Source organism: Haliaeetus leucocephalus, unplaced genomic scaffold (assembly GCF_000737465.1).
Source record: "Haliaeetus leucocephalus isolate CR32 unplaced genomic scaffold, Haliaeetus_leucocephalus-4.0 Scaffold228, whole genome shotgun sequence".
Lineage (NCBI taxonomy): Eukaryota > Metazoa > Chordata > Aves > Accipitriformes > Accipitridae > Haliaeetus > Haliaeetus leucocephalus.
The window spans coordinates 16,054,254-16,078,332 of record NW_010972664.1 but is presented as its reverse complement, the minus strand read 5'-3'; the positions used below and the strand labels follow the sequence as shown (position 1 = coordinate 16,078,332).

Sequence of the window (24,079 nt, the reverse complement as noted above, 5' to 3'; positions counted from 1 at the left end):
GGGGGGGGGGGGGGGGGGGGGGGGGGCGTGGGGGCGCCCCCCCCCCCCCCCCCCCGCCCCGTTCCTCCCGCGGGTCCAGGGGCGACGCGGCCCCTGGCGGAGAGGCTGGGAGACCCCTTGCGTCCCCCCGGCCGCGCCTGAGGGAGGCTGAAACCGCCCCCCGGCCTCTGCGGCCTGGGGAACCGGGGGTGAGGGCTAGCGGAGGCCTCCTCTCCCTCCCTCCCTCCATCCCCAAGGGGGGTGTTCCCTTGCTCACCAAGCCGCCTTCCCCTCGGGAGCCAGAGGAGCCGCAGACTCCTCGTTTCCCGGCAGGGAATGGCCGTGATTTCTGCTCCCCGTTGGCTCGGGCCTGCCCTTATCGGAACTGGAGAAGACCGAAGAGAGCTCTTCTCCTCTCTGCCCCCCCCGCCCCCCCAGCTATCTTGGGAAAACTCGTACCCCCGTCGAGTGGGGTTTGGGGGGCGGTGCTGCTTGGCCCTGTTTCTGTATGCTTCACCCTGTTGTTCCTTGTCCCTGTTCTGACAGAGGAAAAAGTGAAGCGGGAATGCATGATCATCCCTCGTTTAGGCAAGGCTGTTTTTCTCTGGTGCAGTGCAAAAAGTGTAGTGAAATCCAACGTGGTTATGACATCATTGCTTTAGAAGGGATCCTGAAGGGACTGACTTAGATTGGACAGTCCCTGTCCACATGCACCGTTCAGATTGGTGCATGATGTGAATAGAAAGTGAGCCAAGGGGGAAGGAAAAAATCTGTACCTCCAAAATGCATGTGGTACGCTAGAAAGGTTAGAAAGATGTCAGTGTGATTCTTACAAAAAATAGTCTTTCTTAAACAGGAGGACGTTAATGGTTTTTTGTTTGGTTGTTTTTTTCCTCACAAGAAGGTAGACGCTGTGATTGGTTCTGTTAAAAAGCTCATTAGTGTGCATTCTGGATGTCTGAAAAACTCTCTCAAGGGAGTCATCCATTCAGCTATGTCACAGGGAAGAAAAGCTTGAGTGCTGTGTAATTCAATAATTAGAACGTTTCACATGGTTTTCTGTAACAGTTGCAAGTAGTTGCTGTGTTTAGAATTGGTCTCTTAAAAACTGGACACTTTCAAGCAGAAGGGAGAACAGTTGGACAAAAAAGGTGCATTTAAATGCTTTCCTGTTACCTTTTTGTAATCGTTGATAGACACGGAGCGGATTTCTGTGAGTAGTGTTGGTAAATAAGACATTACAGTTCTGTAAGTACATTACAGTAGCTGGTTTCCTTGCACAAAGATACAAATGATGCATTCAAGGCCACAGGAGCTCAGGTGTGTCCACCAAAATGTGTATCTTTAGGAATTACAGATGAGGTTCGATTCTTACTATTGTCAGTTTCTAAGCAGCTTACATTGTAACAGTAAAGAAGTAGAACCAGTGCCCAGCTCTAATGTTTAAACAACAGGTGATGGTAGCTAAATGAACCCTCTAAGTTAAAACTACTCTTAGATGCATTATCTGTATCCCATATTTGCCCATTGTGGAGCTGTAGCAAGATTGGGGTGAAGGGGGCACCATCTTCATGCATTACTCATTTCATAAAATGTGAGTGAGGAGTCAGAAAAGTAGTCTCTTCCTGTTCACCTGCTTAGTATGTCACAACAGTCTTACCGCCTACCTGTCAGGAGCGAGTACAGCCCTTTTTAAAGGTGAATATGTCACACCCAGGGTGAGGGGAGCAGCTGCCAGCCTATGAGAACCAGAGGGGCTTTGTCTGTTCTCTGGGGTTTGCTTGTTCTCCACTTCCATCCTGTATGTCTCATGCTTGTTCATTCCAGTTTACTTCCAGTTGAATTGAAGGAGGAGAGCTGGGAAGCCCAATTTCATGTGAATGAGAGGAGCCTACCTTTTCTCTCTGGTTAGCAGCGAATCATCTAAAAATCACATCATGGATGTTTGTGATTAAGCATGTGTGCGAGAGAGAGACAAGGAGAAGAGTGCTGAGTAGGGTACACCTATCAGGTGGGAGGGGGGAACACAGCTGTGTTCTCCATTGGACTGGTCTGTATACTAAATCATTGTCTTGTAGCTCTGGGCATTAAGCACTTGTGTAATAAACAGGTGGACTGCATAAACTTTGTACAGCCTATCACATAGGCTTTCCAGCAGAAAAAGCACAGTCTTAAGCTGAGTTGAGGGCAGATCATACTTTTAAGTGGTTGTATGTTTCTGACTGCATTTCCTTCTTGCCCAGTTTGGTGGCTTTTCCTGTGGGAAAGTGGCATTACTACTCCTTTCCTCTTGGTAGTCTGTCCTAATGCTGTGCAGTCTGTCCTTGAAGACACGCTACTTAATGCCACAGAGGCTTCAGCCTTAAGCTAAGAAATGGACTTACTCCAAAAGCAGGACTTTTTGTACTGCTAAATCCATCAAAGTTTATTTTGTTTAACTTAACCTGGGGTTTTAAGATGAAGGCCATACAAATTAATATCTTGAGACTGTTGGGGAAGATCACTGTCCTGGAAAGGAGTACATTACTGTTAGGAATTCCTACATGCAGGTACAAAATTTAGAAAAAATAAACTGCTTCTATTATGAAATTAAAACTCTTGTTCAAGATCTGTTTTTGTTGAACTTCAAACTCTACAATACTCCAAAAGTGTAAATCTGATTGTTAGGTTATGGATAAAACAGTGACTTTTTTAGTTGGGTATATTCATTAAGATGTTCTAAAGTGAAAGATTGATGTGAAGTGTATAAATCTAAGGAAGTGTGACTGTAAATAAATATTTCTTGGGGTTATTTCTGATGCAGCTTCCTGTTTTCTGGCACTGATAGTGCATGGCGGCTTATCCTAACTCTGTCCTGAAGTGAGGTGGGAAATCTGTCCAATAATCTAGCATCAGTAAGACAGACAAGGTAATGATAAGTATATGTTTTTGGAAAGGAGGTGAAAGAAAACCTGTGGGTGGATGCCATTTTATTTTTTTTAATGTTTTAAATAAAAACAAACAAACAACTTCTGCAAACCCCTATGCTTTTACCACCAACTTAAAATGTTAATTAGGCTGAGTTGATGTGCCTGCAGTCAAGACTCCTATGTTGCTAAACATGAATAATGCATTAGTGAGCATTAACGATATTATAAACTTCACTGATTCATCATATTGTCGCAGCAGCAACCTGGCTGTGTTAATTGCAGGTCCCTTTTCTCTGCAGTTAGACTGTATCCACCTACCTCCTGTTATGTCTGTTTAGGAGAATGAGTTTTGTTCAATAGTTGCTTGTCTCTTTTTTTGGATATCATTGGGCTAAACAAAGGGATTTGCATGAAATGTTTGCTTTATATTAAGTTAATTACCAAAAAACCCAGAAATTGAATTGCAATCTAGAGATAGCATCGTACTACATCTTTTAAATGCAAAACATTGCCATCGAAACAGTAGAGTTAAATATATATAGGTACATCAAAGTATGATGTATTGAAGGCTTTAGCTGAGCATCTTGTTTCTCTGGTAGGAGAGAAGTAATTTTCAATGCAGTACTTTAAAAATAGACTGACCAAAGCAAAATTCAGTTTTCTCATAAAGCACTGTGTTGTAACATCCTTAAAGGTAAGGGAGAAGTACCTGCCTATCTCTACCAAGAATTCTTTTTGCACAAGAGAACGAACAGCATGCTTGCCTGCATGTGACTTTGGAAATGTCAGTTTTGATGTGTAGCGTTGCTGACTTTTAAGATCTCCAGTATTTGTACTTCAGATGTTAAGATAACTGCTTCTTTAATTGCTCCTCATTGCAGATCTGTTGTTTTGGTCCTGTCCAAAACAGTGAAGAAAGAAGGGGACATTTGACTAGCTATGTAGATTTTTTTTTTTCATTCCTCTGCTCAGTAACTTCTCTGTAGTTTCTGTTTTTCTTTTAAACATAAAGCCTTTGTGTTTTTGAACAAGAGAGATGCCTCATACAAAGTGATAATTTTTAAATTGTCTTATATAAAGTGTTAAAGATATAACTCTGAAGTATACGCTGTGTGCTGCTTGGGCACAAGATGGCTTTGTTGCACTTTCTTTTAAGTTGGAGTGGTTGTCCATCTCTCTTAAAGCATTGAAAGTAACCGACTGTTCTGACCATGTACACTGCATAACAAATTTATGGCTCTGAGCCTAATGAGTAGCTAATGTGTGGTCTATTGAGCAGCTTTTAAAAATCTAAAGTCTTGGTTAAAACATCTCTGTCAAAATTTCAAAAAAGGAACCCTCACTGTGTTCTGATCATGCATATGGTAAAACTAATGTTTAGCTCTTCATTTATTTGTTCATGAAGTAATGCGTGATTCAGCTGGATCCCTTAGTAAAGCTACCTTACCACCTATAATCTTTGAAATAATTTTTGTTCTGGCAGTTTTCTTAAATTAAAAAACAAAAGCCCTTTGCTGGTTATCGTAATTATGGGGGATGTAAGGATAATCCAATGAGGTGATATTGTAGCCAATATAATGTTATAAGGCTGACAGCTTTTGCTGCAATTTCAGTTTCCCAGGGAGAGATGTATACATGTATCTCAAAAGCAAATCCTAGAGAATATCAGTACCTTTATAGCTTTATTCCGTGGCAGTTTACAGCTGGTATCTTACTGAAAAAACCCACCCAAGTTTGAAATTCCTAAATGTCACACATATTTAAAAGCTGTCTGACTTTAAAAAAAATCTTTACTTTTAAATTCCGAGCATTGGGAACTGTGATAGCTGTTAATTTGAAATGGCGGATCTTACAGAGTTGTTCTTTGCCCGTGAGCTCAGTTAATATATGATGCACTTTATTGTTTGAGAAATTGGTGCATCGTAGAATGTGTCCGAGAGAGGTTGGAGAGCTTCCTAACAGTAATGCTTTCCAAAGATGGAAAGCTTCAGAACTGTCATGAGATACATTTAAATAACTAACAGTTTAGTTTTCTAAAATGTTTTTAATGTTTGTTGTTAACAGGTCTGCAGGCGATAAGGAATCCACCATGAATGGGCAGCTGGACTTAAGTGGGAAGCTGATCATCAAAGCTCAGCTTGGGGAAGATATTAGGAGAATTCCTATTCATAATGAAGATATCACCTATGATGAATTGGTGCTAATGATGCAGAGAGTTTTTAGAGGAAAACTTCTGAGCAATGATGAAGTCACAATAAAATATAAAGATGAAGGTAAGGTTTAATTACTACTCTTGCTCTGATATGTTTTATGTATGGACAGCTCTGAAACTCACCTCTGCAAAATTGTCCAAATTCATTGGCAAACGCAAGTAATTTCTTGTGAAATCCTTTGAATAGGACAATAGAAGCTGTGTCTTTTGTGGTTATGCTGTCTTAACCCAGTATTTCCTCCAGTTTTTCTGAAATATCAGCTATCTGAAAGTTCATTGTTTGCTGTTGCAGGAAGCTGATGCTATGGCAGGTTTCTCTTCTGTCTGCTCATTTAACCATTTTTTTGTGTTTTCAGTGATAAACTGGGTTGGAAGGTGAGGAGTGAATAAACATGTGTGACTTAATGCAAGCTCTTTCAAGACTTTGAAAACTTGATGTATGTAGTAGTAATTCTTGATTGTTTTCCTCCTATCAGTAAAGATTAGACGAAACTTTGAATTTAATATTTGAAATATTTAATATTTGAAATATTTATTGAAAGTAGTCTTTCCTCTGTGTGATGGTTTGAATCTGTTGGACATTGGTTGTTTCAAGGAAAATCTCCATCAGTAGTGCTAAACAAATGCAACCTTAAGAAAGAATGGCTTCCACAGAATGAAGAGGGCCTTATTTGAGATGGGTAGAAAAAGACTTGTGGTTCGGAAGGTTTTTCCTCTTTGAGTGTCAAGTGTGGGGCATGGATAAGTTACTTAATTTGGGACAGAGGAGTGCTATTCATAAAATGAAACTCAGAATGAAGTGGTAAAATCCAAAGTCTCTTAGATCAAAGACTCTGTGATAATTACGCTGGTGTATAGTAAAAGACCTACATTACTGAAGCATTCAGGTTCATTTTTCTTAATAGCACTAGGAAACTTTAGCACTGTCTGTGGTACCTAAAATTCAAGTAACATTTGTTCATACATCTAGGCAATAAAATTTCACTTTGCATGACCCTGAGACAGTTTTTTCAGGTTCATGAAGCTTTTGAGAGACACTGCTCATCAAAACTGATATGCAATGAAGGGCTATTATTTTGGGTCTCGATCTCTAGTGGGAAAGAGCTCAGTGGATTTGTGGTGGTTTTGTTTTTCCTCTTACCACATAATCAAATTCTTTTTTCTTTCTGGAATGAGAAAGGTGAAAGGAAATTGATGGATGCTTTTTTGTTAGGTTACGGCTTCTAGTCCCCTTTTTTTGTATTCTTACCTGTTCTTTAAGTATAGTTTTCTGGTTTTGTGTATGCTTCTATCTCTGTCTTTTTTTGAAGAAGATAATGGTTGATGATGGAGACTATAATTATGGTTTCATTCTTTGGTTGTCTTTCACAGCATAGAGACCTCCTACTTTTAATTTTAGGTTTCTTTGTCCCAGAATGTACTACTTCTCCATTGTGACGTGAAATTTCAGTATATGTTATCCTAGCTGATCATCACTACTAAGAACATTTAAATGTTAATATCAGAGGACGTTGCAAGCGATTAAGGAAAAAGTTAACAGAACTAGGCTTCAGTTTGACTGTCATATGAGGACCATGGTATTCTTGACTTTGTTTCAGCTAAGCTAAGATTCTTCTTTAAATCCATTTTAGTCATTAGAAGCTTTGGAATATATACATTCTAGCTATTTCAGTTTTGTTATTTATCCCTCCAGACCTGGAGCAACACTTGTCTTCATCTGTTTTGAGGAGGTATCTTAAATTGTTTGAAGGATTTCCACTACTTCTACAATGTCAGTCTGGGTCTTTTCAGAATTCATGTGCACACTATTTGAGTGTTCAGAAGAATGCTTCATCTGCCCCTCCTGGCTTTGTTTCTTGTTGCTGTAACATGTGAAGGTAGTGATCTTCAAGATTGGATATGGGATTTTCTACTTAAAATTTCTGCAGAATACTGTGGCTTCGTATCTTCATCAAACTGTCACTATCCTTGAATCTGACACGTTTTGGTTTGTTCAAACTTATATGCTTAATTGGAGAGGCTAGGAAACTTTAAATCCCAATCCTTCTGTCTCTGGGTTTGTGGACTAAGATAGTCAGAAGCATATTCCGAAGTTATATTTAGGTTATGTGATGTTTTTATTAATTATCAGGGAAAGGATGTTTCAGTTTAATTACTGCCTTGTGGAGTTAGGTTTTATATTCAAGCTGGGCATCTTTCAAACTTTTGAACTAAGGAAAGTGCTCTACTAGGTGTGAAATGATTTTCATGTCCTGATTGAGGTTCTTGAATATTAGTAAAACCCAATCAATGTCTGCAAAAAGAACCACCAAACAAACCAATGAGGACTTGCAGCAGTGAATTTATGTGAATCAAAGGGTAGAATTGCATCTTAAGCACACCATATTATTGAGTTACATAGGGTAAAGCCCCTATGGAGCCAATAATAGAAACTTTACTTTTAGGCTTGAATTTAAAACTAAGGTGTGGAATGTGAGATTGGCCTTTATGTTCTTGTTCTTCATTACCTTGTAGTAGAAGTTGATGTCTTTGTGTCAGAGCCAGTGATGAGTTATTAACTCATACTGCCTGTAATCAAGGTGGTGTGCTAGTCAGTAATGTCTCTACCTTTGGTAAATTTACCAAAGTGAAGGAAAACTACGTTTTTGGTGCTGTTTTTTAAATTTATTTTCCAAATGGAACTAAAAAAAGAAAATAAACATAAGGGTAGATGAAGCTAGTGGATGAGGAAGCATAGCTGGCAGGGCCAAGGATACTGAGGCAGGTTTCTAATGTCTTAAACATTTCTAATTTCTTCTGATTTCTAATGTCATAAACATTGGGATGTATCATGATGAAGCAGAATTAATGCAAAAATACTTTCCAGTCCATTGGTAAGTTAAGGGAGTCATTAGCTTATACTAAAGATTAAAAAAAAAAAATTATAATTGGCATAGCAGGGAATATTTAGGGTACAGGGGAAATTGTAGAGACTGAAAAATGTGTCCCTGGTAAAAACGAGAAAGGTAAGTTCTTGAAATAACAAGGTTAATAGAGAAAATTAAGGAAAGTCTGTTTTACTTCTCAACAGAAAATAATTAACATTGTATATTCCTATCTATATCACAATAACAGGAATTAAGCTTCATTGACATTCCTTAAAATGAAAAGTTTGATAAATCTCGTATACTTAAATTGTCAGACTTCTGCATGGCTTGACATATACATATACCTTAAATCCTAGCATATGCTCTACTTGGCTAATAGCTTGATGGCTGTCAATAGAAATCATAGAACTGACTTTATGCATCTAACAGGATTGTGTACTTGGTGCTTTTCAGCCTTTTTTTCTGCTAGCAATTTAAAATAGAAACTTTAATCATTATTCTTAATGACTTCAACCTAAATGTTAAAATAGGTGAGGGAGAATAAGATGGAATGATATGGATTCTTTTGGGTGACATTAATCCATGTAAACCATGTGTATTAATATACATCTTCATTTGGCTTTGCAGGATAAACTTTTTAGAACACGCACCCTTGTTCAGGCAGTGAATCCGAGTATTGACTGGTGCAACAGAAAAGCATCATCAGATGGTCTGCCAATGTTGTGCATTGGCAAGAGAAGTAATTATCATTTTTTGTGTTACCAGGAGAATACGGAATAGAAGGCATTTGTGTTAAAACACCAGTGGATTTTGATATCAGCATTTAGGAAAGGATACTGAAAAGCTGGAGGAAGTGTTTGAGTTGGAGGTAACACTCCCCCCAGCCCCCTGTCCTGGTTTCAGCTGGGATACAGTTAATTGTCTTCCTAGTAGCTGGTACAGTGCTATGTTTTTGAGTTAGGTATAAGAAGAATGTTGATAACACACTGACGTTTTCAGTTTTTGCTAAGTAGTGTTTATACTAAGTCAAGGATTTTTCAGCTTCTGATGCCCAACCAGCGAGAAAGCTGGAGGGACACAAGAAGTTGGGACGGGAGACAGCCAGGACAGCTGACCCAAAGTGGCCATCGGGGTATTCCATACCATGTGACGTCACATCTAGTATATAAACTGGGGGGAGTGGGGGTGGGGGGATCGCCGCTTGAGGACTAACTGGGTGTCGGTCGGTGGGTGGTGAGCAATTGCACTGTGCATCATTTGTATATCCCAATCCTTTTATTATTACTGTTGTCATTTTATTAGTGTCATCATTTTCATTATTAGTTTCTTCTTTTCTATTCCATTAAACCATTCTTCTCTCAACCCATGAGTTTTACTACTTTTCCCGATTTTTCTCCCCCATCCCACTGGGGGGCGGGGGGGAAGTGAGTGAGCAGCTGTGTGGTGCTTAGTTGCTGGCTGGGGTTAAACCACGACATCCCCCCACACCCCCACTTTACTGCCAGAGAGAAAGGACTAACTTTCATATAGTTACTTGTTGAGGTCTGATTGTGTAAGTCTTGTTATGGATCATAATGGCAAACAGGGACTCTATTACCCTCCCCTTCCTGGCACTGGGGAGTCCCCACCAGGAAGTCTGTGGTCAGTTTTGCTGCCTGTACCCCAGGCTAAAAAGACTTGGAGAAGCTGGAGACGGTCCAGCAGGATGCTGTGAGGACGGGGGGGGGGCCTAGGGTAGGTGGCCTACAGGGAGCATTTAAGGGAGCTGGGCTTGTTCAGCGTGCTGAAGAGGAGGCTGAGGGCAGAGCTAACAGCAGCCTCCAGCTAACTGAGCGGGAGTTGCCAAGACCATTGAATCTAAACTCTTCTCAGTAGCACCAGATGGCAGCAGTCATAAACTGCAGTTTGAGAGGTTGAGCATGAGTTTTGGACAGGAGGGCAGTGTGTCACTGGAGCAGGTTGTCTAGTGGGGTTTTGGAGCCTCCATTCTTGGAGACTTTCCAGTCTCTGCTCAGTGAATCCATGACTGATACTGTATCAACCAGTGTTTTTTGAGATTGTGAAAGTGCAAATGCGACATCAGATACAAAAGAAATCTTTGGAGACAACGATATTTCTTTCAGGAAAACTTGAAAATTATTTTATATGTCATCAGTTTGTTAGTATTTGTAAGATTTCTTGTTTATTTTGTTAGAAAGCGACTTATTTGAAGACTGACAGGCATTGTTACGTGTTATTAATGATACTGTACTAAAAAAACCTTCCATTGCAGAGGTGTTACTTGTAGTCAGGTATGACAAAATTAGAGCATGTAGTTCTTGAAATTTTGTGGTTTTTTCAACTTTCCATCATGTGTTTTATGACCATTTGTACTGAAGCATTCATTTAACTGAAAATTCTAACCATAACTTTTCTACAGCTGGAACTTTGTCGCCAATGCATAAGGAATAGCTCAGAATTTTTAGGCAGTAATCTGGTAATTAAAAACATGTTTCTGTGTCTGTCCACAGACCCTCCTTGTAACTGCTTTAGGGAGGAACATTGGCAGCCTGGAGTTGCCTTTGTTCCAACCTGTGTGTCATTTGTCTAATGCTGTTGCTTCTGAAGGTGAAGCTTCACTAGATAGTGTCTCATCTCAGTTCCCAGTCATCAAGGTGTTCTGGAAGGAAGTGGTCCAGCTATCCCTTCTCTTTCCCTCTGCCAGTACACACGTTTTTCTGATAACGTGTTCCCACTCTTCCCTTTGCACTGCCTAATTTGCATTCATTTAATCTGTTAATAATCTGTTGAATATGTTAAGACAGCAGAAAATCTGTCCTGCCAAAGAGAACAGTCTTGTTTTATCTGTGATCTTGCTGAGTAAGCAAAGATGTTAATGTGGATTGTCTTGACTTGGGTTAAAAGTTGTGAGAGACCAGAGTTAATGGGAACTTGGTATCTCTTTTGGGTATTAATAGGATTAAATGTGTTCAGTGATTTATGCATAGCCCTTTGTATCTTAAGAATAAAGGATCCCATACAGTTCTAACATAGTTTGTGTGACTGGTAGCAATGTGCAAATTCATTAGGATGCATCGGGATGGGAGCTCCTCTGAAATCTGACACACAAAAATAAATAGCTAAGAGTTGACACTTCATGTCAAATTCCTGGTTTGAGAGAGTTTTCTTCTGACTACTTTGATGTCTTCATTCCTATTTGTGTGTTAAGGCTGATAGATATTTTTATTATTCACTTTTACACAGGAACTTTATTCTCATTCCCTTGTTGAAAATCAGTCTTGCACCTCAGTGTTCTGAGTATAACCTGAGAAAGTGTTCTAATCACTTAAAATTTTCCCGTGTTAACATGCGTGTTTTGTTTTTTAAAAAATTAATTGGGACTGGCTTGTGCCACCTGTCTTGACTCTCATGAACATCATAGTTTTGGACCCTCTTGAAATAGGCATATAACATTAACCAGCAGCATCATTCTTTCTGGTGTTGGGCTTTGTGAACTCTTAGCTCTAATGTTTCATCCTGTATGTAAACATAAAAGAATGATGAGCTATATGGAACTTTCAAGGGGCTAATGTCAGAAGACTCCCTTTTGGAGCCAGTCATGTTTCTTTCTTGCCTTCTGTGCATAATTTCCCTGCACACTGACTTTCACACTAAAATAATAAACTTTTTTCCTAGTAACTTCAGAATCAAATAGGGGAAGTTATTTTTGAGTAATGAAGTAATTAATGTTCTGCTCTAGTGTGAAGTTCAGTGGTTAACGGGCTTTGCTTTTAATGTAACTTTTTCATGTTCTTTTCAGATGGCGATCTTATAACAATTTTTGATAGCTCAGATCTTTCCTTTGCAATTCAATGCAGTAGGATACTTAAGCTGACGTTGTTTGGTAAGTATAGAAGATTGTTTGTCTTTTTCTTCAGTAATGTTTATTAAAATTCAGGCAGTGGGCTTCACTGGAAGGTACAAAAACCTTTCAGTTTGTCACCTCAGAAGAATGAAATCAGTAAGTTAAAAATACTGGATTAATACATGATATCTGTTTTCTCTCTTGATGTTTCATGTGACATCTGAACTTACAGAAACGGAAACTATTTCTTTTTATAAGATTGCTTAAAGTATTTGGCATACATATATATGTGGTCAATGTTTTTTTCTTCATTTTATTTTCCATGTTATCTTCCACTCTTTAGCATTTGTGGGGTTTTCTTCACAGGTGCGTGAGAAGTTTATGGTGATGATTATCTTGCAGTGTTATTGGTACACTGCTAAAAACTTAACATTAATTGCTTAAAGTTGAATAGATTTTAACATTTATCCTTTGGCTTTTGTATACAATAGTTCTTTATTTTCAAGCTACTATTGGTAAATTAGCACAGTTCTGAGCAATAGCAAGCAGCCTATAACTTGGACACTACCCTTATTCATGAATTGCAGCAGTGTTGTGTATGCTCCATTAGTTTTAAAGGCACTTTCTAAAGGGACAGCTTTCCACAACCAAGTATGATATTTGTATTGTTCAGGGTATATTCATAGAAATGAGTAAACAATGCAGAAATTTACTGGAGACTTTACTCTGCAGTTCTGGTACTGTGGATTATGCTGAACTGAGATTATATTAAAGGAACAGTAAGCTCTAGAACAAGTTCAATCTGTGTTGACTAAGCTTTGTCACTTTGAACTCCACAGAGGATGATGATGCTACAAGTAAGTAAAAGTTGGGATTTTTTTTTCCTTTAAAGTTTTAAACTGGATGTCAAAATGTTACTACAGTCCTGAATTCCTCTAATTGCTGTTTTGCAGTGAATGGACAACCAAGACCTCTGGAATCTAATCAGGTGAAATACCTGCGTCGAGAGCTGATAGAACTTCGCAATAAAGTCAATCGTTTACTGGACTGTTTAGAACCACCAGCTGAACCAGAGCTTTCCAGTAATCTGCCTGAAAGTGGTAGGCAGCCTGGCAATGAATTGTTCGGTTTGATTTGCAGACTTGTGTGCTGTTTAACAAAGTGAAAAATGGAGGCTTGAATACTGGTTGTGATCATTCTTAATTGTTGCTTGATGTTTCAGAACTTAATTTTTAATGCTTCAGTTATTTCAGAGGCAAAATTTTTGTTCAAATGATCTGGAGTAAAGCACCAAGTTAATTTAGGAATAAAACTTCGAAGTCTGAGTTTTTGTTGCAATGTATGAAAATGCTGTAACTAACACTTGTGAGTCACAACAACATTTTGAGAGGGCTTTGAGTTGAATTAATAGTTTGTTGTTGCTGAAGAGTTCTTGCTCCCAGCCGAACACTCCCGCTGCTTACTTTGGGCTAGCTCTGGTGCTTATCTTGTCATGTTGCTAAGCGAGTTTGATTCACTAAAACAGTAAAAAGTGAATTCAGCAAAAACTATATCCACTTTTTTTGCCAGGTTAGGAAATTGAATCCACATATTTTGAGCTCAGACCAGCATCAGAGCTGTCTCAGGGTAAGCAGCACAAGGGTGCAGGTAGGGGTGGGAAAGGATTATGGGGGGAGGGGAAAATGGGGAAGGAAGTCTTACTCTCCCAGTTCTGAGGCATTGACCTCTTAGCTTAGGGCTGTTGTACTGTAAAAACTATACCTCTGTGAGCCTAACTACAGATTTTGGATAAGCTGGACACAGAAAATAGTGACACAAAGTCATGGAGTACAGTGTTCTGATTAAAGAGGTGAACCAAGAACTCCAGCCTTTCTTTTAGGAAACGTTACTTTTGTATTTTACGCTTTGAGGTTTTATTGGTTTTGTTGTCTAAAAAATCCCAGCCCCTGTTCCTACAATATTAGCAATTACTAATTTCAGTGGCATAGCGTGGATTCTGGTTATAAACCATTTGGAAGGAGGTTAGGGTGATGATCTTAGTGTGTAAACAAAACTAGCTGGTCCAAACCTAATATGCACTTTCTCCTTTAAGAGAAAATGTAGCACTCTACTAGGTAAGGGGTTTCTGAGTGATGCAGTGTTACTTACATAACTGCAAAGGGATGAACTTCACCTGTCAGCTTAGGAAGAATTTGGGGAGAAGGGGATAGAACAACCCAAAAACTTCAGTTGATAAAACACTATAATAAACTGGAACCTATCTTGTAAGTTTTCTTCATTTTGAATTCTCTGTGGGCAAGTCATACCAGAACAATTTGTTTGAAGCAGGAGCCTTGTACCTTTGAATCTAAGACAAAGTGATACGTGATACTGATACTCCACAGTGTCAGTGTATCTTTAAGTAATTATGCAATGAATGAAACCTAAGCTTTGTGATTCATCACAGTTTCAGATACATCACTGTTACCCTAACATAAGCATTTCAACAGTTAAAACACTTAAAAGAACCCCACAACTATGCAGTTTTAAAGTTGCTGTAGTACAATATTTATGTATGATGGTGTTTCAGTTCTCAAGAATTAATAACTGGGCATTTTGTTCTGTAGATGCTGTAGATGGTAGGGAAGAAAAGCCTGCTGCTGCTGACTCTAATGTTAAGCCATCTACTCAAGTTATAGCAGCAAGCATGTCTGCATTTGATCCACTAAAGAACCAGGATGAAATCAGCAAGAATGTCATGTCAGCATTTGGCTTGACAGATGATCAGGTGTCAGGTAAGAATATGTCTTATGAAAAGGAAAGCAAAACCTGTTCATAATGGATGACTCAAATCTTGATTTGTGACAAAGTATTTGTATTTTTTATGTATTAAGCTGTGTTCTGTGTTCACTCTTTCTTTTCAGAATCCTAAAACGCGGTATGTTAAAGTGGTGTTAACCGCGTGTGCTAACTTCTGTACACAAAATGTTGAAATGTTGCTGTTGGTTTTAGCATTGTGTTTTAGCTTGAAGTAGAAAATGGCTTAAAATATTTTATTTGAATTATTTAAAGCTATTGTGTAAAGTAACTTAATTGGTATCTGCCAGTGATAGAAAAACAGTATCTACTGCTCTGCCTTAGGGTTTGATCTTGCAGTTCCTGTTCTTGGCTTGTGCTTCTGCTGCTTGGGTCAGTCCGAATGTTTTGTACGACCCCACCCTTTCTCTGTTTCATTTAAAAAGTAAATAGTGTCAACTTTTTTACTCTTCTTGAAGAGCTGCATGACTGTTGGCCCTGCCTAGTAGTAGAGTGCTAAACATATAAAAACTGATTTTACTAAACTGAATGCAGTCAACTTAAGACAGGATAACTGAAGTTAGAAAAGCAATGTAGAATGTAATGGGGAGTGTGATGCAGAATATAGAGAAGTGATTTTGCACAGAATCTGCATGGATCTGGCAAGGTTTAAGGTAGCATCGAAATCTGAAAATAAAACTGCTGTAGCTAACAGGATTTGCTGTGTACTCTCAACTTCAGAGCAAGTAAATCTTGTATGATGTGTGAAGTAATGATACAGATGGGCAAACTAATAGCAACTGGAGCTTGTTTCTACGGTATGACTGCCTTGACAAAAGTGTGGAGTGATAGGAATAGAGCTGCACTGCGTGATTGTGACTGTGCAGGATCCAAAGTTGTATCTGCAGACAGAGTGGTTGTCTTCAGATTGGGGTACTGCTACGTGGATCAGGCCTGCTGATTGATCTCTTCCTCCATGGCACGTTTTGGGTATTGTCACAGCATGGTTATTTCACAAATCAGATAAAGGTTTGATGGTACTTGAAAACTTACAATAGGCTATCTCTGAACAATGAAGTGAGAGAATATGAAGTACAACTAGCGGCAAATTGGAGCTGATTTTTGAAGGAGTGGTTTTGTCTTTTGGTACAAAGCCTCAGTGTCAGTTAATGCTTTGATCGTAGCTGTAGCACCAGTGATACTTCAATGTTTATATGTCTCCATAATTATTCTCATAGAGTGAACTGACTTGACCATGCTTTGAATGTACAAAGAACTTCACAGAGGACCATTTAAGCGGGACGTAAGAAATCCCATTTCTAAAGCTATAATCCTGCAGTTGTGCATATATAGGCAAACCCAGAAGTAGGCAGATTTGATTCATTTCCCCCCTAATAAGGGTAACATGAAAACACAATTAAGGGCTTGTTGGATGCATATTTATGTGTGTAAATGTAACGTTCTTAAACCTGAAAGTGAATTTGCAGCAATTCTAGTACTTGTGCTTCATATTAAGCATGTAATTGAAAGTAGTGTCTCATAGGTAGCATTCATATACCTAAGAGCTGGAAAGATCCAGGTTTAAGACCCCTTGTTTCTAACAAAGTATTTTGCATTTAATTGTAGTGTATTATACCTGTTTGCATGTGTATTTCAGAACTTCTCGCTAATGTAGAGAAAATCTGAATTCTCTGTTTCCATGCTTTCTTTGGGTGCTAGCTGGAATATTTTCAGAATTATGAAAGCTGACAATTGCTTTTAGACTAAAACCTGCCATATCCTGTCTGGGAGTGTGATTTTTCAAACCTTCTTTGCAGGTTTTCTGTTCACATGCCATACAACTATTGGTAAAACACTTTGCTGCCTGGGCCCATGTGGGCCACAGTGAAACACTAGTGCATTTGAACAGCTTCACGCAGCCTTTCACCTTTGCTCCAGATGAGAAAGAATAGGTAGATAGGTGCATGTTTTGTCCCAACATAGCAAGTCTTCAGTGTATGTGTGCAAGGTTAACACTTGAAGCTGTGGAAAGAACATGTCATGGGGGGTTTTATCCCACAAATGAGTCATGTTCCTTGGAAGGATGAAATTAGAGTGACCTAGAAGACAGGTGGAAAATTCCCCCCCCCCAAATATTTTCAAAGGAGAGTTTAGATGTGCAAATATATTTAGTTTTAGTTTGGATGTGACACTCCCAGATGTACATCTATGGAAAACTGGAAAAAATGTTAGGAACTTTACAAGAGAATGGTCTTGTATTAGGCTGTTTTTATTCAAACTCTGTTCATTTCACATACCGTATTTTGTTCTTGCTCCTCTAGGACCACCCAGTGCCCCTGCAGAAGAGCGATCGGGAACACCGGACAGCATCGCTTCCTCCTCTTCTGCAGCCCACCCCCCTGGTGTTCAGGCACAGCAGCCACCATACCCCGGAACGCAGCCACAGACTGGTCAGGTGGAAGGTAAGCAGCATGTTTTTCTGCTATTTAAGACGTGAATGATGGTGTCTGAGTGATCGCAGCTATGACTCTAACTAACTAGCACACCCAAAGTCGATACCAAACTATGGATTAATCTGTGCCACTGGGCAGAACAACTTTTTTCCTCAGGTGCTGTTCAATATAGAAACAGCAGGTGGAGCAGTAGCTTTATTTAAAAGGGTAGGTGATGTAACACGAGGAGGATTTTCATGGTACTGTTTTTCACTTGCATCTGTGCTCACTTTACTGTAAGGCAGATTTATATATGCTGCACTTCAAAGCTATCTGAAGATCTTAGTTCGTATCATACGCTGTGTGATGTGTCAGGCTTTCACTTACTAACAGTTTGTTGGCTTGACTACTATGAATTAAAAATGTTGTTCACCCATCATTTCTACCTAACAAAACAGAGTCATTATTGCATTGCTTCTTCATTATGTAGGGCTCTGTGCTAGTTGGGTTAAACTTGTAACCATCTCATGCGCTGCAGTTTCCCTGTGTAACCCTTGAGACCCTCAGCTGGCTCTCCTTTCAACCTTAAGGTCTTAACTCTGGTATTCAGATTCCTTTGTACTATGCCCTTTTGCATGTTATTTGACTTATAAAAATAAACCTATTCAGAGGTTTGCTACATTTGGGCATCATTTTCCTATTCGTGTTTTCTAAGAGCGCTGAGCCTTCAGACCTGCATAGTTCTGGATGAAAATGTCTGTGGAGTGACTTGCTTTGGTATTTCTACCTTCGTACGAAGTACAACATAAAGTTGTTTCTGTGTTGGTGTAGAAACAAGTTACAACCCTCTGCTGCTTTCTGTAGTGACATACTGCTGAGACACATGTGAGAGGTGTTATTGAGGGTGATCACAGTATCCACAGTCACTTGGAATGTCTTGCCTGAAGGGCATCAGTAACATTTTGAGCAAGCAGAGTATTTGAGCAACTTGTAGTTAGGCATAATATTTAAGCAGACACAAATGCTGTTGGTTACAGTGGAGCTTACAAAACACTTGTTTTGCTGCTTAGCGCTTTTTTTTTTTTTCCCCTGCTTGCTTCCCTAAGAATTATTCAAGTGATATAAAGAGAGAGCAAGAGGCATCTTTGTAGCTTAAAGATAGAACTGTTTGGCATTTGTGTGTGGAAGTAACTTTTGCAAAAGTGCTTCAGGTTCTTCTGTCAGTAGCCAGAAAACTTAATATTTGAAAAATATACTCTCAGCTATGGAATTTGCATTTTATGAATTTAGTCTTTTTGCGTTACTTTTACTTTAATACAATAAGGTATGAGGTTTTAAGTGTTGATGTTAAACTAGAACTGAAACAGAAAAGTGAAACACTTGAAAGCACTAGCAGCACTAGGCTGGAATCATGAATGGCTGCTAACACCAGGGAAGGGAAAAAGTACTTGTTTCAGCAAAACTCACCTTACTTGGGAAAGAAGTTGTCTAGGCTTATGTATCAGAGTAGATGTAATGATTTTTTCAAAACTTGGGTCAAGGAAAGTATAGTGTTTTGGAGGTTGTTTTTTTTAAAAAAAAAACCCAACAACCACTGAACTGTGCTACACCTTTGCCCAAGTCTTCTTTTTTTGTGTGTAAAAGTACAACAGCACTAATAATGAAGGTTTTGGTCTGTAGTTTATGCAGTTTTTATTATTGCCACTGAAATATGTTAAGCATAGATTATGTTTTCTTCACCCTATGGATAAAATAGGATGGTTCAGCTCTTAGGAAGAGCTTAGAAATCATTATTGCACTTTGTTCATCAGAAATACTAGTGGGAGCGCTTATGCTGTGTATTGTACGCATATGGTAAATAGCAGTCTCTTACCAAAGCTGGGTAATATATGTGTGATTATCAGCCTCGGAGTTTTTTTCATAAAGTAAGTTGCTTTTATCCAAAGTGTTCAGAGACTTTCCTTTGAGACATGGAGTAGCTTTCCATACTTCACTGTTTGATAGCACCTCGGTCCAGTGGTAATTTGGGGACCTGTGCTGTCCTGTCCTGTCTCGCTGTCCCTTGCGCAGCCAAGATGAGAACCAGTGCAGGGCCATGGCCCAGCCAGAACTTTGGATATGTTTTGATGGTTAGGTTTTCAACAGGATTGGCTCACACAAAAGGCACTGCGGGTGCAGAGCATGTTCTTGTTAGAAACTAGTTTTAAAATATTAGTTTACTTAAAAAAACAAAACACCCCAAGTTGTGCTTCCTCCTCACCTTCCCAGTATTTTGAGGATTTAAGTAAAATGGTGATGCTGATCACACATCAATCATACTGGTACATCAGGGATTATTTTTAATAGCATTCTTTGCCAATAAATGATGTTATGATGATTATAATTGGTTACCAGTTGTGTTATTTATGAATACCAAGTCACCTCACTGCACTATGTGCAGATACTAATGAATAGCTTGCCTCCCTGATGAAGTTTTAAGCATTCTCTAGTTTGAGTTAAATCAATACAACAAAGATGTTTCAGTATAGTGCTGTCTCTTGGGGCATGCCTGTGCTTTTCTACCACTGAATCCAGTTGCTGAACACAGATGAGTACCAAGTGTGGACACTTTCTAGTCTTTGCTGAAATAGATGTAGAAGTTCATTCATGTAAGCACTTCATGATCTTCTAGGGAAGAGAATGTTGTATGAATATGCCTATTTGGTCTTTTTTCTGAATCAAGTTAAAATGGCTGTTTCAGTGCACAGGAACAGTGGTAGATGCTGGCAGATCCTTGACTACAGTAAGCACTGCTAAGTACAAAAACAGACACTGATGCTGTAGCTCATCTTGCTTTCAGAGTAAAAATCCAGTGAGAGGGAAAAGTCTGTGTGTTTAAGGACCCATAGGATCTCTGACTGCATTCCTGGCTGTAAATTAAGAATGTTTTCTTGAACAGCACTGGAGCACCTCTCTGCTCCTCACTAACGCTTCAGCGCTGGTGAAGACAGCACACCTTCTCGAAACACTTTGGAAAAACTCTATGCCGTTTCTTTTCTATCCCTTTACCTGGGTTTTCCAGCAGGTGCCAGTGTGGTCTCTGTGTTAACCTGTAGAGAATTATCCCGAGACAGGCAGCCTCTGCATCCTTCTGCCAGAACTTCCCTTTAACAACTGAGTTTAAGAACCAGAAAACATGCGTTCTGTGTTTCTGATTCTTAATTATCAAGTTAACAGGCTTAAATTCTCTTCAAGCCTTGTGTTTAGCACTCTCTTCATCCCACAGTAATTGCATACCAAATCATATTTTGAACAACTGCACCACTATAAAATACTTGGAGCACCTTAGTGTGAATGTAAAATATCATTGCTTTCAGCTGCAAGTAACACAGAGAAAAGAAGAAATAAGGAGTTCTTTTAAAGCAGCGTGCACAGGGGTCTGTGAGGACTTGGAGCAGAGCCGAGTTGCTTTTGTCTTGGTGCAGTTCAGAAGATACAGCTTACAGTACATTTACACAGTCTGCTGATCTTTGCGGAATGAATAATAGTACAGTAACACTTTATAATAGTAAAGTTTCCATGTCTGCTTCAGTTCAGCTAAGCTTTAGTTTTGGCAGATAATTGGTTTTGTTCTTTGACTGTGCCTGTTACTAAGCTGAAAAACAGCAGAAGCATAAAGCCTAAACAGGGCACATAGGTTAAGTCTAAACAAATAGTCTGCCTCTTCTTGCCAAGAAATTGGAAACAGTGCATTTAGGAAAAATTAGCATTGAATTGGAATATCCAAGCTTAAGAATGTATGGTTTTATTTTTGCTTTAGGGTGTGTACCCCTGGGTCTCACTTGGCTTACAGCAAGTCAGATACTAAAAGATGGATGACTTATCTGGAAAATGTGGTCAGAATAAATAATGTACCACTCTGCTTACAGTACTTTGATGCAGAAATGGTCTCAAAAACCTAACATAAACAGACAATCTGAGGACGTGTTTAACTTTTGAAGTACTTTAATTTACAGTGTAAGTTCTGGAGCAGTTATCAAGATGTTTAAAAATTCCTGCTCTGTTACCCACCAGAGTAGCACTAATTAAGGTGCATGGCTTCTGGCCTCCTCTGAAAATGTGAAACAGTAAGCCTCATGTACCAAATTAGAACTGTTGGTTCTGTTGGAGATAGATAAATATCATTTAGTCTTTAGAACGGTATGGTTCAGAAGCTAAAATCTGTAGATTGATTTCAGTTGGTAATCAAACGTCACTGTGTTCAGATTTTTTTAAAAAAGTTTTTACATGTTGTGAGAGGGTGTTTCTGTTGTCCACTGTGTGTTTATAATATAGCTAGGGTACTGGGCTTCAACTAAATACGTTTTTAATCCATAGGTCAGATGTATCAACAGTACCAACAGCCTGGTTATCCTGCTCAGCAGCCACAGGCTCAGCCTCAGCAGCAGTACGGTATGCAGTACCCAGGTAAGCAGCGCTCTCAAAAGTCAGTTTAGCTGTAGAACCTCCCCTTCAGTGCCTGACCCTGTGAGCGTCAGTTCCTGAACCTGGGGGGCAGGTCAGGGTGCTGAGCAGCCCGAGTGCCTGTGGTTCTGGTGGGAACTGGCACAATTCAAAAATTACAGTAAGAGAACACTGTAGCTGTCTATATTTTTAATATGTAGTTGGAGTTCTGGTATCTCAATTCTACTTGACTGTGACCAAAAGCAGACTTCATTATTAATCAGCAGAATGCCTTGTTAGAAAGGTAGGCAAAATGAATCATTTGAAGTATGAGCTGTCTTCAGGATTAACTTTTGCAGTCTTGGGATTCTAGCAAGTAAGCGATTAAAACATCCCAATCTACCTTCCTTAAATATCTCTGGTATATAAAGATGGCCCCTATTTCTTGCATCTAGAATGATCTCCATGTACAAAATTTAGTGGCGTGAATGGTGACTAGAGTTGTCATTTAGGAAATCCTTAACTATTATAAATACTGTCACTTCAGAGAAACTTTCAAGTGATAGGCTTTTTTGGTTGTTGATTTTGCTGATACCTCAGGTAAAGGTGCCAGCCGACTTTTAGCAGAAGAACATTTTACTGCAGTAGTGGTTTATGTGCAGGCAAATATGAAAAGCTGGCTTTTGCGTATACCCAAAATAAACTTGACTTCAAAACTTTCAGTTACTTACTTTAGAAGCAGCTGGCATCTAATAATGCATAGTATATGCTAGGAATCATAATCCAGCTTAGCGCAGGGATGAACCTGTTACAACAGATTTCGTAACAAATTGCAAGTTGCTTAATACTTTTAGAAAATGCTACAAAGCATTTATCATTCCTTGTTTTAAACAATCTTCCTTAAACTAAACAGAAGACTCCCGTACAATTAAGTGACTCAGAATAGAGCCCATATGGCCTTTTTTTGGTGTGCAGTATATACAGTGGGAATGCATCAGTTTTGATGTAGAGGAGAATGCTTGCAGAGCTTATGAAGGAATTCCATGTTTGTCTTGGATAAGAACCCTAGAAAACTTGGAACTGAAGGTTGGTGCCTCAGCCCTTGTTCCTGTGCGCTGTGCGAGAGCTGGCTGATTTGGGTCTCTAAATGGTATCCTGTTCTCTGCAGATGTCTCACCCCAGCATTTGTAATTAGAAGACAGTGACAGACTTCCTGAAGTCTAATTTCAGAAGAAGTAACAAGCCTGTTGGAAGTAGAAGGGTCTATCTGACTTTCTTTAGGCTTAAAAACTGAGGGCAGGGTGGGGGGGGAGGAGTTTCCATCTGCCTCCTAGTCATATCCTACCATCATCTATTCCATTATTTTACTGGAGAAGTTCCTGTGAAAGCTGTAGTGCAATGTGAGTTCTGCATTCTAATCAACACCATCTTTAAGTAAGAATGAAACACCACCAGAACTGATCCGGGGCTCCGCTGTTTCTCGTAACTTATTTCGCTATTAATCTGATCTTTCAGAAACAGTCTTTTCTTTGAGGACCTAGTGACAGCAGCCTCTGAAGATCTTGACTCATGGGCTTTGTTTGTTTGTTTGTTTCGCTGTTGTTCCCATGAGTATTGGTCTCCTTTCAAACCCATGTCCTGGGTTTGAGCAGGATCCATTCCCACTCTTGTAGATCTACTAGGCAACAATGTGGCTATTTACTCATGGTAGTAAAAACGGACCCTTCAGAGGTTTTGTCTCATGAGTAAATTTTGATCCCAGTTTCAAGGTGAGTTTACTCCAGTGCATTCTTCAATCCTTACTCTTTCCATTTAGGGCTGTGCACTTTTAATAATTTGTGTGTCTGGTGTTTAATGCTGACAGGATTCCAGTCACTGGAGAGGTTTCATTGCAAGTAGCTGCAGGTGTGTTTCATGATGGATAAAAGTAGCTATTTCTTCATAAAAGGACTTTGTGTCATTCTGAAGTTTTCAATGAGAGAAATTCCTTTTGGAAGCTGGTTTTATACAGAAAAATCAAGTCTGGGACATGTTTAAATGGAAGTTTTGTACTAAAGTATTCTGTCCTGCACAACTTTTTCGTATTTAACCCTAAAGAACTGAAAACACCCATGATTTAACCAAAAGGTATGACTTAAATTAAACCCTGGCACTACTTTCGTGACAGCTTAGTTTTGAGTTTTTCTTTGGGAGCAAGGTTGCATTTTGCCTCATTTGCCAGTGAAGACTTTTTATTTTTCATGTGACATGATGGTAAAATACTATTTGTCTGTTTTTAATTTCTCGTTGGTCGCGGGACAACTGCTTTATACTAACTGTTTTCAGCGTTGCCGTGCTGCCACGGTAGCGCACCGAAGCCCGGGCAGCGTGCTTGTGTGAAAGGCAGGCGAACTCGCAGTGCCTGCTCGGTTTGCCTTTTCTGTGCTTACCGCGTTGTTTCGCGTTTGCCGCTGTAAACAAACGAACAAACCACGGTCTTTCTGCAAGCGCCCGCGGCTCTCCGCTCTCTCTCACCCCCCCTCGCTCTTTGCCTTTCCAGCAGGCTACCCTCAGCAGCAAACCCCCTCGCAGCAAGCCCAGCAGTTCCCGGCCTACAGCCAGCCGGCGGCCCCGGCCCCGGCCGCCGCCTTCCCCGGGCA

General features: G+C 39.6%; 1 protein-coding gene across 1 annotated transcript in view; it reads left to right on the top strand.

The window, feature by feature from the left end:
* The first annotated feature begins 2,782 nt into the window (after positions 1–2,782).
* Positions 2,783–24,079, top strand: part of TFG (TRK-fused gene) — a 21,997-nt gene continuing 700 nt past the window's right edge. The window contains 9 exon segments of the mRNA XM_010567345.1: positions 2,783–2,887; positions 4,953–5,161; positions 11,767–11,850; positions 12,765–12,911; positions 14,418–14,585; positions 16,908–17,048; positions 21,375–21,464; positions 23,980–24,076; positions 24,078–24,079. The exon segment at positions 24,078–24,079 is cut by the window's right edge and continues 700 nt beyond it. Coding sequence (XP_010565647.1) covers positions 4,978–5,161; positions 11,767–11,850; positions 12,765–12,911; positions 14,418–14,585; positions 16,908–17,048; positions 21,375–21,464; positions 23,980–24,076; positions 24,078–24,079 — 913 coding nt within the window. The 5' untranslated portion in view covers positions 2,783–2,887; positions 4,953–4,977.